Raw genomic sequence first — 17,995 nt, forward strand, 5'->3', positions numbered from 1 at the left:
CAGCCATTAAACACTGTAACTGTTTTAAAGTCACCATATCTTTTTAGTGACTGGATGTTTTGATCAGGGGTTGTAACCGGTTCAGGGAACAGAACCGAAAACTGGAAATTAACTACATTTTCCAAGGAACAGAAACGGAACCTGGAAAAAAAGTGGTCCATACTATTCCGGAACAGAACCGTCATTTTAAAGGCATGGGAAACGGTCAATAACGTTATTTTACATTCCAGTCATTTTGTTTGTCCCACAACAAAACACAACAAAGCGACTATGTAAAGACCTCACTCTGTCACTCAGAAACATAACACAAATCTTTACCTGTTTAGGCTACCAGCCCCTCCCCACTATAAAGTATACTATACTGACGTTACAAGCTTGATTCAGAAGATAGAGAGATTTCTTATTAGCTAGAGAAGAATGGGATTCACTTTTTCAGTGCGAATTAAGGATACTTTAGGCCTAGTTATCACGTTTCACGTTGGATTTATTAACTACAAAAATGTAACACTTGTTTTTAAATCTGGAACTGTTTCACGTTGGATTTATTAACTACAAAAAAGGTAATACATGTTCATACATGCCCAGAGAGCTCTCCCTCTCTCTCCCTCTCTCTCCCTCTCTGTCTCTCTCATGCTATTTGTTTTCTAATTACACATATACCATATCCTTCTTCATATTCCGTTGTCTTCTTGCTCTGTACACCTCCCTCTCTCCATTTTCCTTTCTCTCTCCATCACTCTCTCTCATTCCCCAGTCTGACAGAGCGAGGCAGACGCTCATATTTACTCATGGCTCCAGGGGCTTGTGGCTCTCGATTAGCAAACCAGTGCGAGTCAACAGTTGGTACATCCCCAGGACAAACTATCATACCCCTCACCCCTCTCCGATACATACACACTGCTGCCGGTCTGCCGCCCCCCAGTCCCGTTCTCTACCAGACAGGCAACCGAGGGTGTGGGGGGTGTGGGGGGGGTTGTGTGCACTCGCACCCTAGCGATACATTTCCCAAAGCCTTCTCCTGGGGCCGTCACCCTATTACCCTCCAGCGTGTTCTCCAAACATACCAGGGGGCAAAGGGCACGTTGTCTGTTTGACAACATGCACGGCGTGGGCGTGGGGTTGTTCAGGTAGTTTGAATTTTGCCTTTCGGACTCAAAGACACCCCAGTGCACTTCAGCTACACTGACTGTCCATTGAACTCCCCAGTTAAACATGGCAACTCAAAGGGACACGGACGCTACGGGGGAGCGAGAACAGAGGGCACGTCATCCATCAGTGGGTGGTTGTTGGTGAGTGGTTTGGTGGCGGGCTGTGGTTCCATTCTGGTACTGGACTCGAACCACTCTGGGAGATGACATACCGTCCCTTGCCATGGTTTCTTATGACACCTGTAATGTCATGTCTATGACAGCACTATGACAGCCTTGTGAAGGTCTTATGACACCTCACACACCGAGTAGAGTGAGTGGCATCAACACTGAGCATGGTTAGATTGTAATGATGTGTGAGCAGGGTTGCCGGTCTCAACACTGCAGGACAGCTTTTTTTCTCTCTTTCCCGGCTGCAGTGCCACTGTGGAGAAAGTAACAGCGACCCTATTGTGAGCAGTGGGAATTGGGCCGGCCCCAAATGACATCACTGCGCCGTAGGGAAGAACAGAGAGAATGTTTTTTCCTGTTGTTTTCCGGAAGGCAGTGATCAATTTAATTCCACCCTCATCACTCCTTCTCTAAGGGGTGAAAAAAAAGAGAGGGAGAGAATAGAAAGACGATGGGGCACTTCTCTCGCTCGTTCCCGAAACGGGCCGGGTCAGGCACCAATAAAAAAATCACTGAAAAGGCAAAGGGAGACTGTTGGGGATTCTTTCTCTTTTATTTAAATTTTCAGAGACATGAATAAGGGTAATTATGCTGGAATGTAATGAGGTCACTCTACCTCCCCAATTAAAAGTTGCCAGGGATGATTATGGAAGAATGGTGCCAATTCCAGCAACCACCCCCCAGTCTGCTGATTCACAGTATAGAGTACAGGGAGTCCTTTGGATCCCCTCCCGTCATTGCTCCGCTTTTCCAAGAACATTGTGTCAGGCAGGGCGAGGACTCTGTGTGCCCACTGGGCGGGCGGGCAGACAGACAGACAGACAGACAGACAGGCAGGCAGGCAGACAGACAGACAGGCAGACAGTCCATAGAGAGTGTGTAGACCCACCGCTAAGACCTTGCTTTTCCAGGCAGCCATTGTCTAAGGATGCCCAGAGTCATCTTGACCACAGAGGATGACCTCTCACATCCCTCCCCTTTCTCCATTCTCCGTGTGTGTGACTCAGACAATAAGTGCCTAAATATGAGTGTGTATGAATACGATATACAAACACAGGCATGTGGGTGTTAGCAAGGATGTTTCCACTTTCCGTCGCGTTAGTGCAGAGTCCCCAAGAATCCCTAAGAGGCCGAGTTCAAAGTCAAATCCGGCAGTCACATCACAAACGCATTGAGCTGTTCACAATACGAACACAATTAATCATAGCCTGTGACAAAGCACTGCGTTTCTTCGTCCCAAATGGAATGTCATATAGAAGCCGGGAGTTTGTCCGACATTCAGATTGACTTCAGATTGCCTCGAGCAGACCTGCGTTCAAATACTTTGAGCATTTAATCTAGCCTGTCTGCAGTGCCTGGTGTGTTGGGTTTGGAGTTTTGGAGCAATTCTATTGATCCATTAAGTCAGGCAGGCTCAATTAAGCAGATCAAGTGTTTTAAATTATTTTATTTTTCTTTGACCTGGAATGGGCCTTCTCAATAACGAGGTGGACCAATTTCATAAAGAGCTCGGCAACAATTTATGATTTCTTTTTTGTTGTCGTCAGGGGGAAGAAAAGTCACTTTGATGCTGTTTACTGGCTAGTTTTGCACCAAAAAAATCCTGAAGAATAAAAAGAGAAAGCTTCAAAAGTATCCTGTTAACGGGACACAGATTTTTGTCATGCTTCCCGACCCATCTGCTTCAACTTAGGGCTATGAAGCTGGAGGAGTGAGGGGTGGGATGTGAGGGCTGGTGTTGGGGGCTGTAGAGGGATGTAATATTTAGAGAGGACAGTGGAGGAATGTTTTGGAATAAGAAGGAGGATGTGGAGGGGTGTGTGGGGGGGGCACTACTATGTTAGGTGTTGAAGAGTATTTCCCAAACAGCAACAGGCAAGCCACATTACTCAATTCTCTGTATAATCTAAAATAGCCCCTCTCTTTATTCCCATGGGGAACCAGAAAAGATTGGGAAGTCTGACATTTTTTGGGGGGTCAACACAGTTACCCCTGGTGATGCTCTTTGTCTTAGTGAAGTATTGATGCCCCCCTTTTCCGTGTCCTTTTCTCTCCTCTTCTTTATTTTCCCCTCTGTCTCCTACCCCCTCTGTCTTCTGTACCATTCTAACAGTCCCCTAAGGACCCTAGGACCCTAGTCAGCCAGTCTGGCTGGGGCTGCCCCTGGTGGTGCCTGTGCTGGTTAAGCTCCCAGTGGGCCTTCCTTGGGAAACAGTCTGTTTGTAAAAAGCGGGGGGCCCTGCGCTCGTAGCCACAGGGAAGGGAGCTCGCTATCTGTGCTCGGGCCGACCCCCTAATGCACCCTTGCCGTGCGCCCTATTGAGGCCTAAGGAAGCGTGAAAAATCGCTTCAAAAACCAAAGTGCTAAGTCTCCTTGTTATACAAGGCCAATTTTCGGCACCGACCCCACCCTTCCAGCCCTCACTCTGTGTGCCCTCCCCTCCACCCCTCTCTCACACACTTCGTCAGGCTCGGCGGACTTCGTTAAAGCGAGCCAGGGCCTTTTATCGCATTATTTAATTGGCCATTCCACAGCAAACTGCTACTGCCATGTCCCCCTGTTCCTCGCTGTCCCCCCCTTCCTCCCTCATCCTGCCTCCCCCCAACTCCACCCCTCCTCCTTTCCCTCTCCTGACTGTCCTCCCCACCCCCTCTCTTCCTCCCTCATCCTGCCTCCCCCCAACTCCACCCCTCCTCCTTTCCCTCTCCTGACTGTCCTCCCCACCCCCTCTCTTCCTCCCTCATCCTGCCTCCCCCAACCCCACCCCTCCTCCTTTCCCTCCCTCTCCTGACTGTCCTCCCCCGCCCCCCCTCTTCCTCCCTCATCCTGCCTCCCCCCAACCCCACCCCTCCTCCTTTCCCTCCCTCTCCTGACTGTCCTCCCCCGCCCCCCCCCTCTTCCTCCCTCATCCTTTCTCCCGCCAACCCAACCCAACCCCACCTCTCCTCCTTTCCCTCCCTCTCCTGACTGTCCTCCCCCGCCCCCCCTCTTCCTCCCTCATCCTGCCTCCCCCCAACCCCAACCCTCCTCCTTTCCCTCCCTCTCGTGACTGACCCCCCCATGCATCCACCCCCGCGCCCCCCACCCAGTCCCCTCCAGTCCTCTCTCTAGGTAATTAACCGGGGGGGGGGGGGGGGGGGGCTTGGTGCTGGGCTGGGCTGGCCGGCATAAAGGGGATGGGACGATGGGAAGCGCCGTTCGCTGGGCTCCCCTGTCCTGTCCTGTCCTCCTTCCCCTCTACTCCCCCGGGATCTCCCCTGGAATCCCTGCGGGGCCGCTGCTGGACAATAGCAGCTGTGTTACCCCCCCCCCAAACTCCGCATTACACTCTTATTAACATAATTGAATGCAGGGGCACCCCAGGGGTGTATCCTCCCTGTTCACCCACGATTCCGTGGCTTTGCATGACAGCAACTCCATCATCAAGTTTGCTAACGACACAGCGATCGTAGGCCTGATAACCAGCAACGACAAGTCAGCCTATAGGGAGGAGGTAAGTGAAATGGCATTGTGGTGCCAGGACAACAACCTCTCTCTCAACGTCAGCAAAACAGACAAGTTGATTGTTGACTTCAGGAAGCAGAGGAGGGAAGACGCCCCGATCCACGTCAATGGGACTGCAGTGGAGCAAGTCAGCAGTTTTACGTTTTTCGGGCTTCCACATCGCCTATGACTTAACATGGACAACAACTCCACAACTCATGTCAAGAGGGCACAACAGCTTCTCTACTTCCTAAGGCAGCTGAATAAATTCGGCATGCCACCCAGGTCCTACCGCTGCACCATCGAAAGCCTCCTGACCAGTTGCATCACGGCCTGGTATTGGAATTGCTCAGTCCATAACAGCAAGGCTCTCCAGCGAGTGGTGAAGTCGATGGCCCAGTTCATCACTGAGGCTGTGTTCCCACCCATCCAGGACATCTACTTGAAACGGTGCCTGAGGAAGTCCCGCAGCATCATAAAGGACCCCACACACGCCAGCCACGAGCTGTTCACTCCCTTATCGTTGGGCAGACGGTATAGGTCTGATACCAACAGGCTCAGAGACCGTTTCTATCTACAAGCCATCAGACTGCTGAACAATTGAACTGGACTGACCACCTGCACTGACTCTCCACACCGTAGTGTAGGAGAGTTGAAATTATTATTCCATCAAACTTCACATTACTAGAATAGTACACATAGCAGAACATGACATTCAGGTTAAGGGTCAGTGGACCAAGCCCGCGAAAAGAAATATTCCAAGTTCAGGCAGAACGGGGAATCAGATCGCTATAAATTGTCAGGAACGGTACTTTTGGTTTGTATTTTCATCTGTACTGCCGAGTACTGCCTGTTGATGTTTCGGAGGCAGCTACAGTAGCTGGACGATATTATCATCTTTGTTTTTTATTTATTTCATTGAATATATTTTACTTCACCTGGGTGCTTACGTCGCCTGCTAGCATCCTGGTACTACCAATGATTGCTGATGCTATGTTTTGTCACTCCTCAGAAAAGCAAGGACAAAATTCAATTTATATAAGTATTTATTGTGTTGTAGTGGGGACAGTAACAGTAGTACTTTCTCAAGAATTATATAATGTAAAATATATATAATATAATGTAAAAGTATGCAATGTGTCTATAATAGAATAAACGTGGCAAAAACAAATGTAGACACTAGTAAATGCATTTCTATGGCTTCCAAAATATTTTTTTACAATTGTGGGGGAGTGCCAAGATGAAGGCGGAGTTGCTTCAAAACAGCGCCCCCTGACAGTCATTTAGTGTATATATAAATTGTTGGGTACTACCCGTAGCTCCCGTTCTCCTTAGAAAAGTTAAACTGCTAATGAAATACCATCCACCAAATGGAGAAAGAATTGACATACTGGACCAAATCATAAACTATGAAGAAAAAAAATAACACATGAATAGTTTATTCATGTATTCATTTTATAGACACATAGGCTACTAATAGTTTTCTCAGGGTGCTATCGAATTCATGAAACATGAAACCATTCAAGCCTACACAGAAATAGCAAATCATAGAAAAACTAACATAGACAACCCACCCAACTCACACCCTGACCATACTAAAACAAAGACATAACAAAAGAACTAAGGTCAGAACGTTATTTTTTTACATTTATTTTACTAGGCAAGTCAGTTAAGAACAAATTTTTATTTTCAATGACAGCCTAGTGGGTTAACTGCCTGTTCAGGGGTAGAACGACAGATTTTGTACCTTGTCAGCTCGGGGATTTGAACTTGCAACGTTTCGGTTACTAGTCCAATGCTCTAACCACTAGGCTACCCTGCCGCCCCAATGTGACAAATAAAGTAAATTAGCAATCGAGCGGAATGTAAGGTTAAACCTGTTAAATAATATAAAAGGTAATACTGAGGCATTGTGACTTGTCCAAAATGGCAAATCTTGCATTGTTGGAAGATCTGTCACAAGCTGCATTATGCTGGGAGCGTGTTTTCAATGAGCGTGCAAATTGTTTTGCTGAGGGCTCCAAAAAGTATGGCTTGTTTTGCTTCCACTTTGGTGATCAAAAGTTATAGTTCTGTGTCCAAAAAGTTTTTTCCTTTGTCTTCTTGGATTTCTCCATGTTGGCACACAGAAATTAGAGAAATTTCTTGCAGCTTTAAAGGGAAAGTTTGTGACCATAAATGGTCATTTAGGACAGTTCATTGCATAAATGAGAGTTCACGTGCACTAGCAGTGTTTTATAACATGTCTGATTTATCTAGGGAAAATACTAACAGGTGTGTGTAAATCAAGCGTACGAGCAGCTGATAAATACCAACTTTCAAAATGTTCTTCATACGAGTTAATTTAGAAGCTTTTCTACGCAACATTGATAAATGAGGGCCCAGAGCCTTAGATATGCAGTTTTAGAAACTATTCTTCATCCTGTAAGCATTACCTGGCAACACAGGGATTTTTTTTATAGCGCACAGGGCTGCGGGCCAGAAGGTTGTGGGTTTACAGACCACCTTGGGAGATCTCCTTTACAGCAAAAACATTGCATGAATATATAATCGTGTTTGCATGTCAGAAAACAATTGCCTTTTACAAACATGTCATGCAATTGTATGGCATTTTACATATTAGGATAATATTTTTTAATAACAAACAAATTAACGAAATTACAGGCTAACACGGAACCCAAACCGGCTGCGCGCGTGTGGCATTGTGCATATATTTATTTTGTACCCCCACACCAAACGCAATCACGACACGCAGGTTAAAATATCAAAACAAACTCTGAACCAATTACATCAATTTGGGGACAGGTCGAAAAGCATTAATCATTTATGGCAATGTAGCTAGCTAGCTTGCACTTGCTAACTAATTTGTCCTATTTAGCTAGCTTGCTGTTGCTAGCTAATTTGTCCTGAGATATAAACATTGAGTTGTTATTTAACCTGAAATGCACAAGGTCCTCTACTCCGACAATTAATCCACACATAAAATGGTCAACCAAATCGTTTCTAGTCATCTCTCCTCCTTCTAGTCTTTTTCTTCTCTTGACTTTATATTGCGATTGGCAACTTTCATAAATCAAATCAAATCAAATTGTATTTGTCACATACACATGGTTAGCAGATGTTAATGCGAGCGTAGCGAAATGCTTGTGCTTCTAGTTCCGATAATGCAGTAATAACCAACAAGTAATCTAACCTAACAATTCCAAAACTACTACCTTATACACACAAGTGTAAAGGGATAAAGAATATGTACATAAAGATATATGAATGAGTGATGGTACAGAACGGCATAGGCAAGATGCATTAGATGGTATCGAGTACAGTATACATATATATATATATATATATATATATATATATATATATATATATGAGATGAGTAATGTAGGGTATGTAAACAAAGTGGTATAGTTTAAAGTGGCTAGTGATACATGTATTACATAAAGATGCAGTAGATGATATAGACTACAGTATATACATATACGTATGAGATGAGTAATGTAGGGTATGTAAACATTATATTAAGTAGCATTGTTTAAAGTGGCTAGTGATATATTTTTACATCAATTTCCATCAATCCCATTATTAAAGTGGCTGGAGTTGAGTCAGTGTGTTGACAGTAGCCACTCAATGTTAGTGGTGGCTGTTTAACAGTCTGATGGCCTTGAAATAGAAGTTGTTTTTCAGTCTCTCGGTCCCTGCGTTGATGCACCTGTACTGACCTCGCCTTCTGGATGATAGCGGGGTGAACAGGCAGTGGCTCGGGTGGTTGTTGTCCTTGATGATCTTTATGACCTTCCTGTGACATCGGGTGGTGTAGGTGTCCTGGAGGGCAGGTAGTTTGCCCCCAGTGATGCGTTGTGCAGACCTCACTACCCTCTGGAGAGCCTTACGGTTGTGGGCGGAGCAGTTGCCGTACCAGGCGGTGATACAGCCAGACAGGATGCTCTCGATTGTGCATCTGTAGAAGTTTGTGAGTGCTTTTGGTGACAAGCCGAATTTCTTCAGCCTCCTGAGGTTGAAGAGGCGCTGCTGCGCTGCTTCTTCACGACGCTGTCTGTGTGGGTGGCCCAATTCAGTTTGTCCGTGATGTGTACGCCGAGGAACTTAAAACTTACTACCCTCTCCACTACTAAAATGAGGTGCATTACCGCTACTGACCTCGTTCGTCTTTCAGTTACCCATGTGGGTATAACCAATGAGGAGATTGCACGTGGGTACCTGCTTCTATAAACCAATGAGGAGATGGGAGAGGCAGGATTGCAGCACGATCTGTGTCACAAATGGAACTGACTTCTATTTTAGCCCTTGGCAACGCAGACGCTCGTTGGCGCTCGCGAGCAGTGTGGGTGCACTGTTTGAATAATATAGATTTCTACATTTATTTTGCAATGCTCGTGCACGGGACACAAGCTGTGTGGTCAGGGTATAAGAATGGACAGAGAGAGATTTAGACCTATGCGTTCATTTCATCATATTTCTCCAACACCAAATCAATGTGTCTTGTTTGCAATGAAACTGTCCCTGTTTGCAAATAATTGAACCTGAGACATCATTAGGAATCTGAGCATGGTACTTTCAAAAGTCTACCGACGCAGAACAATGTAAACTTTAACTTCTGGCTACTTTTCTCCCATGGTTTAACCCAACAAGAGAAACTCACAAGTGTTTCCCTAAAGGCTGTCTGGGTTTAAACGTCTTCTATTGTACAGAAATTGAATAGCTCAATTAATTGATAGTGACAGAATTAGATTACTTCCCAAGCAAAGTACATGTTTTGTCTCCTCGGCTATAGAAGGTTGTAACACAGCCTCTGAATGTCAAAGAAATGAAACAATGAAATCCCCATATGCATCAGTCACGTCGTCGTCGGGTATTTAACAGCTTGTTTCTAGCATAAAGCATAGCGGACCAAAGCTTTGTTATAGATCACTTTATAGAAAATAGATTATTTTCTTCAAAGTCATAAGCTAACAATAAGTAGGCCTGTGCTTTTTAACATTAAGTAGTAGCAAGCTGTCAAAGTTGACATCCGGTCCTCCATCTCATCTTCGCAAACTGAACAGAACATAGGCTAGAGGCTAGTCCGCACACAAGATAGTGCTTTTTTTGGACTAGGCCTAATCAAAAAACATTTTCTGAATAATTCTTTGACTCTCCTCTTGAACTGCCACTGTCGGCCGACACCGCACAGCATTGGTTAGGCAGTGCAAAAAAAAAAAGTTTTTGATCAGCAAGAGCAGAGCAGGCTGAGGGATGTAATATCCTTTGCAGTGTGTAATGCAGCCTTGTTTTGTTTACGCCATCCCACCAGTCCTCTTAGAAATATAACTTTGCTCTATGCTTCTCCTAGCAAGCACTTTGTAACCTGTAGATCATTTGATTGAGACCACGCTAAATGTGACCAGTTTCATGAAATTGGGCGTATGATGCGTGTCGCATGTCACTACTTCACAGGAGAGGCATTTCTGCCTTTTTTTGGCCGAAATGCTTTCTTGAACATGTGAACTTTCATATACATTAATAACAAACTTGCATGTCATCTGTAATTATGAATAAAATTGTTAATTTACAAGCCTAGTTGGTTTAGCCATGGAAAAAGACAGGAACCTTCCCGCTTGCCATGATTGGCGGAGATAATGGATGGGCTGGACATGCCGAGAGGTGAGAGCTGTCTATTACATGAGCTGCTCAGTGTGTGTAGATAATCCTTACAATCGCAGCTTTTTTGAAAGATATAGCCATGGAGAACTGCAAAAGACATACTGCTCTCAACAACATTGCTGCCATGAATTTAGTAAGTGCTATTGACAAAGAATAGTGGGAAAAAGTTGTGATGAACTACTTTCTGGAGGATGATCGTGCCATACTGACGTACTCTGACTCTGAAAATTGATCATATGATGAAGAAATCCCTGATTTAGGTAAAAACATTTTCATTGAAGCAGACATTATAGTCTTCTGAAGACAGTGATTGGGAAGAAACTGAGATTAACAGTGTTGTTGTCACGGAAGAAATTGACCTAGTTTTGAAATCAGTGGAATGCCTTGTGGAAGGGGAGTATGAGAACGAAATGAAGAGATTAAGAAAATGTTGACGTTTGCGGAGGGAGTCGAAAAGAAAACACAGAACACTGGTCATTAAACACCTGTCTCCGGATTACATCTTCAAACTAATGGGCAACCATGGCATCCGTGACAGAGAGGGAGAAAGATCTGATGATTCTTATGGCATTGAACACAGTCAGTGTGAACCGGAGTGACTTGACACAACAGTCTGAGCAAGCTGTACAAACAAAACGCAAACAACAAAGGACTTCTTCCTTAGTGAAAGGGGTTCCAGTCTGCCATGAATCATTCATCCATGTAGACAGGTAAGAGTTTAGCTAGCTGGCTCGCTAGCTACGTGTATGATCTGTGTAGTAATATTATTAATATCTCAGTAAGCCATTTGCATTGCTAGTTATAGGTTTCTACTAGCTAGCTAACATTGAACCTAGTTGGTTAGCTTTAGCTACCTGCAGATTTATACTAAGTCCCCCCTTATCTCAGCTCGCTGGTCACCATAGCATCACCCACCTGTAGCACGCGCTCCAGCAGGTATATCTCTCTAGTCACCCCCAAAACCAATTCTTTCTTCGGCCGCCTCTCCTTCCAGTTCTCTGCTGCCAATGACTGGAACGAACTACAAAAATCTCTGAAACTGGAAACACTTATCTCCCTCACTAGCTTTAAGCACCAGCTGTCAGAGCAGCTCACAGATTACTGCACCTGTACATCGTGGATGCGTGCTGTGTTAAGAAGCAGTACGGCTGGTTGGGTTGTGTATCGGAGGACGCATGACTTTCAACCTTCGTCTCTCCAGAGCCCGTACGGGAGTTGTAGCGATGAGACAAGATAGTAACTACTACAACAATTGGATACCACAAAATTGGGTAAAAAATTCAACAACAAAAAAGAGAAAAAAAAGGTATGCGTCCACAATTGGCCTAGCCAGTTTAGCAACTGACTAGGTGTTCCCTTTACACTCTATTGTCTTAGGAATTACTATTATACGGTCTTTTGTAATTGAAGATGGTTTATTCTTTCATTCTATACATAATGGCTGTATGAACAACTGTGATAGTGTCCATGAAAGATGGTGCGTTGAAGACTCATGTGCTTCTGTCTTTCCATAATATAATTGGAGATATACATAAAATCCCTAAGAGACAGCCGTGGTGTCGCTCTTCATTTCTTGGTGGTTTTGTGGTGCACATGAAGAGTCCTACCGATTTAGCAAACAGACGCTCACTCCCGCACACTCCCACACAGACATCCACACATCCACATACGCTCACTCCTGCACACTCCCACACAGACGTCCACACATCCACACACACTCTCTCTCTGTCACACACACAGTATCATTGATAAGATCATTTGGGTTAATTGGCAAAAAAACGTGAATCAAAGTATCCTATAAATCAAATTCTCTAACCAATTGTCTATAAATGGAGAAGGTGATACGGAGACGGTAAGTTAGGAAACAACGACTTGTTGTCACGTTGTAATGGAGTGAAAATGAACGCACACTCTCTCCCCATTGATAAGAATGATGAGGCAAACTGTCCTGGGATTCCTGCACGCTGGATCAACGCCCCCTAGTGACCACTATAAGAGCAAGTACCCTATCACAACCACACACATCAGTCCGTCTCTTACACCGTACTGTGTACAGAGCATAGTTACAACAGTCAAATTATGGAAATTGTAATAGATTCGACAACTAATAAATTGATCAAATAGCCTCAACCAAAAGTATGTATTACGACTATATGCGTCAAAGAGGTCAAGTACTGAACACTACTCCAAAATATGGACATTTGATTGACCAAGAATAAAATGTGTCTAAAAACTTCTAATTGGCTGTTAATGACAAGAGACTGTGTTGTTAGTAAGTTACTGTCAGTTGCATCAGCATTCGTTTATAGAAGCCTGATTATGCATAATTAGGCCTACCCATTAAATAATTTTCTCCATATCAGTTGCATTATTGACAGCTCCATATATTCAACTGAAAACAACCTTTGGGGCTCAAACATGATCCTCTCATCAGTGCGGTTAGTCAGCATGGGAAAGGTAACGTTTAGTAAGGCTATCCATGACCATTTATAGCTTTAATTGCGCGCTTATTTTGTGACCCCAAAGTTCAAACAGCGAATTCCTGTGTGCGGACAGAGGTCCTCGTGAACAAAGGTGGAATGTGATGCTCGTTTTCCGTTACAACCCCTCGGACACGCTACTAAACGTTTCCCACCATTCTCATGGGAATGTTATAAACTGGGAAACTAGCTACCTCAATTAAATATTGACAGCGTATTGTTACCTCGAGCGCGTTGCAGTAAGATAATAATTGCGCACAAGTTACGAAATATGAGGAGAGCCAGGCAGATTGCAAGGTAATGAGAGCATTGCTACTGTATCTATAGTGCTATATTATGACTATTTTATTTTGGGGAGAAAGCAAAAGATGTGGCTACATCACAGTTTAGGATATAATGTCTCTGTCAGTGACAAATCGGTTTCTTTAGGACCATGTGGATAGTGTGATTGTGGCCGATATTTTCCACATTCTGTGAGGGGAGGGGGCCGAGGGGTGCTGTCAATCATAGTGAAAGTGGCAGTGGTGGGCAGGACCCGCTGACACTTTGTACCGTCGGAGGGGGATATTTAACTTGGGTTTGAGCACCGCTCGCAACAGACACACTCATACACAGTGTGTCTAAGCAAAGAGACGCTCAGCGCCAAGTCTCAGACCTCCTAAAGTAGGAGCAAGTAAGTAGGCGCTACTGTAGCAGCTATCAAAGGAGTAAAGATTCTCCCCCAGGAATTACTGCAAACACTGACCGGGCAAAAGACTGCAGAACTTGGGCTGATTCGACCATTGCAACCGCGGTGGGACTTGTAGCTCTTTTTGATATCAATAGCGAAATCATCAATGTCATTGGGGTGAAAAGGGAAATCAAACTGAACTGAACTTAAACTGGCATGTTAGCTTTTGCGTTTGATATGCATTTTATTCGTGAAAGTTTATATTAAGTTGTGAAGTTGTTTTCGTTTTAAATTGTTGTGCGCAAAACCACTGTGCGTCCTGGAGGAGTATTTGTAGGGGTAAAGCTACATTTTGGTTTGGATAGACCTTTTCATCAGGACCGGGAAATGGTTCTGCTTGCATAGGTGTGGGAGAGAGACTACAGTGGTGCGTTTTGCCAAAGAGAGGACATCAGACTACACGTGGACAATTTCAGTGAGGTCCCAACAGAACGTTGGAATATCGTACGGGGACTGAATAAAGTCACACGACACCTCTCATCCCATGGATTCTAAACTCGCGTTTGGACTCTCTCAAACCTGAGCGTGCCAGGGCAAGTTGAAAGAAGCCACGTTTATAAAAGTCGTCTGTAAAAATAACATTGACCAAGACAGCCCTAGTTGCTGGGCCCATGACATTTAAAACTTGGTGAAGTACTCTTTTGTGCGCCCTTCTCTCTCTGGGCGTTCTGGATCTATTTTGTCTCTGAGGAGAACGCGGATCTTTAGAAACACTTTATTCCACGCAACTCTCGCCTCAGCCACTGTCATCCAGTCTAGACAATTTGTCGTGGCTTTGAGTGTCCCTGGCGTAACCATGACAACAACAAGAACCCCAAAGTGAATTTGAGAAAAAGAGTGAAACGGGAGAGTGGGTGAATAGAGTTTTTCCATTTTGTTTTGTGCCCTTTTGGTTAAGCCTAAACTTTGTTCTTTTTTCTTCTTCTTTTTTTGTTGTTGAGAAGAGGCACTCCGCGTTCTACAAGATTGCATCAGCAGATTGCTAAGGTTCCCTAAAAAGAAACTCCACTCCATGTCATTCAAACCCGACGTGGTCTATTAAAAAGGATCGTCTTGCTCGTGCCTCTACTTCGACTATTTATGAAGCCCCCGGGCTACTCATTTCAAAGTGCACAGTAGCGGTGAAAATAACTTAATATTTAATACACCCTGGGAGCCATCACGCAAAGTTAAATATGGGCTTCTCACAGACGCTACTCGTTTATGTACTTGTGTCCATTCACCTTGGAGTTTCTCAACATTATCTACGCCTGCGCCCCTCGCCCAGCGAGCACCTTCCGGTGCCAGACCTCAAGGAGGACCCAGACCCGGAATACGACCCCCGGGAACAGGACTTGGCCGAGAGGACTCTGCGGAAAAAGCTCGGCAGCAACTTTGATCCCAATTTCATGTCAATCAGCTCGCCCATGCTGGTGAACCTCTCCGTGCAAGAAACCCAGATGAAACTTCAAGGACCCATGCCCAACGAGGTTAAAAAGCTGGATCTCTCGGAGACCCCCTACGGGAAGCGGGTAAAAGTGGGCAAGAAAGCCCGCAGGAAATTTCTGCAGTGGCTGTGGACGTATACGCACTGTCCGGTGGTGTATACCTGGAAAGATTTGGGCTTGAGGTTCTGGCCACGCTACATCAAGGAGGGAAACTGCTTCAATGAGCGCTCTTGTTCCTTCCCCGAGGGGATGTTTTGCAAACCTGTCAAGTCAATCACCAAGACTTTCCTCCGGTGGTATTGTCAAGGGTTTTTAAGACAGAAATATTGTACGTGGATACCGGTGCAATACCCAATCATCTCGGAGTGCAAGTGCTCTTGCTGAGTTTCAATGGAAGTAGTAGGGTCGGGGAAGTGGACTGGAAATATACGGTTTCTATTGCACTGTAAACTCTGGACAGAGGTGGGCACCATAGCGAATCTATTTTTTTATATAGCATTTTAATTGAAATGCCAACATTGTATATATTTAAGAAAAATGCAGCTATTTTTTTTTTATGAACAGGACCATATTTTATTTCATCCCTGAAACGTGTTTTTGGGGGAACACAAGCACTTCAGAAAGAAGAGCTTTTATTTTTTATGAGCATTTTAAGATGGAACGCATATACAACTTCTCCAAGAAGTTCACTTTTTTCAACTGAACATTGATGCTGACTGTTAATTCACTGCAATGCTGCCTAGAGTTTTTGTATGATATTAATATCAATAATAATTCAATTGAAAGTTGAGGATAAAGATATATATATAAGGCGTGAACTCAGCTGTTGGAATACATAGTATTTTGTAGAAATAAACAAATCTGTATGTTTTATTTATTATTTTAACGATTGTGAGTATAGAACATAAGGAAAGAAAATAGCAGAGTATACCAGAAATGATGGGAGATGTCTACTTGAATATTTCTAAAAAAATAAAATTAAAAGTAAACATATCAGTGTAAATGTTATGGTTACACGTTTTAGCAATAAAGTCTATCTCTTCAACATGTATTAGTGTCAAGCAAGTTGCTTATAAAGTGTGCGCCTGTCCAAGGGGGGGCGTGTATGGTCGTGGAGTGGAATGGAGTTGCTAAATGCACAGTAAGTCCGAGCTGAAATGAATCGGGATGTGGGGGACGTTACTGACGCTCCACGCTGTCACTGTGATTTTAGAAACGGGTGATTTACTATGTTGTGTAATGCGCAACACATACTTAAAACTTCTCGACAGAATTGGCATTCATTGTTTTGAGCCAGCGGAGAGGCCATGCGTATTCATCCTATCTCTTACGCAAACGCTCATTTCTCGCATCCAAGGTCTTAACACAACAGTAACATATGATTAAGACATTTGAAACAGTGTCCGATGATGACATGGCGGGTTACACGCAAGCCAGTGTCGCCTGGGTCTGTGCTATTCATTCACTGGAAGCACTGCTGCACAAATACCTACCGAGGTAGAGCAGGCAGGCGCCTTTTCAAGCCCTATGACAGCATACGGAAAAAAAACAAAGACCATAAAACAATGGTCAACTGTTTTTGACGTTACCAGACTATTAATTGGAGAATGTCTGAACTGCCTGCAAATTAAAGAGATATGGTCAATTACTCCATGAAATCAAAGCAACGACTCATTTAGCCTACTCCAGGGGTTTTATGGTGTTTATATTATTCTTTAAATACAATCAACAACTTAAACAGTCGCCATTAACCAATGTTTGGAACATTATAAAATGTTCTTAAACAGGAGCTCTATTATTTCCCCCAACACACCATCTTGTGCGCGTTAAAGTGATTTGTGTCTGCGGGCTGAGTTGGATTTGACACTTGCCGCACGGTTATTGTGACAGATATACTGAAGGGATTTTGTAAGGAGAGGAGAGCGGCAATATGCCAGCGGAGGAGGGGGGCTGCTTTCCTTACTGTCAGCTTCTTTCTTGATGTCTCAGGGTTTTAGAAACTGCGTCTCTGACTCGGCGGCGCCACTCAGCCGCCCCCTCTCGACTGCGCAGAATGAAGCACTTTGGGAAACAGTAACCCTTTCAGGCTCTGCCCAGAGTGTATTTTAGAAGCGTGTGAAAGGCTATACGCCACCATGGCTCCCACGAGCTAGGTGCACACCTTTTAGAACAGCCCTGTTAGGCAATCTGGCGTTGTTCGTTTGGATTTTTCTGTGTCATATAGTTTCCTTGCTATTTCATATCATTGATCTCTAGAATGTATATTCCTCCACGATTGTAAGGTGTGAATCTTATAGAAAAGTAAGCCACCGAAGACAAATTATATACAAAAAAACTTGGAGATGATATGAAAAACACAAATTACGCACGAATGTTATAGTTCATTTTAAAAACACATATTACGCACGGATTTTGTGTTAACCATTTGATGTCTGAAATCTTGCTATTCAGTCATTATAATTCCAACAGGCATGAACAGTTTGATCTGAGTGTCATATTAAAGCTTTAACCAAGGGATACAGCACATTGTCTCTCCCTGTTTCCCTATGAAGTTGTGGCAATGGAACGCATTGCAACAACAGAAGGCACGATTCGTGTTTGTGGAACAAACGTGGTAGCCAACCACGAACAACAAAGGGGTTCTATATGGGCACCTTACATTGGTACTAGCCTAAACTACATCACCAAAACAGGTAATGCACTTAGCATATGAGTTCACAATGCATCTTGCTGTATATAGAGCGGTTGTATCGGCCTAGTCTAGGTTCAACAACCACATACAGTATCTAAATGAACTAAAGGCTACCCATGAAGTATGTTATTGAACATAACACTCTATAAATAGACCTAAACATCTTAGCTAAAGTTCAGTTGAAATCCTAATGGCCGAC

General features: G+C 44.1%; 1 protein-coding gene across 1 annotated transcript; it reads left to right on the top strand.

Annotated features, from left to right (window-relative positions):
* The first annotated feature begins 13,525 nt into the window (after positions 1-13,525).
* nog2 (noggin 2) lies at positions 13,526-16,155 on the top strand. The gene has a single exon (XM_020454457.2). The coding sequence runs from the start codon at positions 14,853-14,855 to the stop codon at positions 15,486-15,488; it is 636 nt and encodes a 211-aa protein (XP_020310046.1). The 5' UTR covers positions 13,526-14,852; the 3' UTR covers positions 15,489-16,155.
* Positions 16,156-17,995: the final 1,840 nt, after the last annotated feature.

Source organism: Oncorhynchus kisutch, linkage group LG20, assembly GCF_002021735.2.
Source record: "Oncorhynchus kisutch isolate 150728-3 linkage group LG20, Okis_V2, whole genome shotgun sequence".
Classification (NCBI taxonomy): Eukaryota; Metazoa; Chordata; class Actinopteri; order Salmoniformes; family Salmonidae; genus Oncorhynchus; species Oncorhynchus kisutch.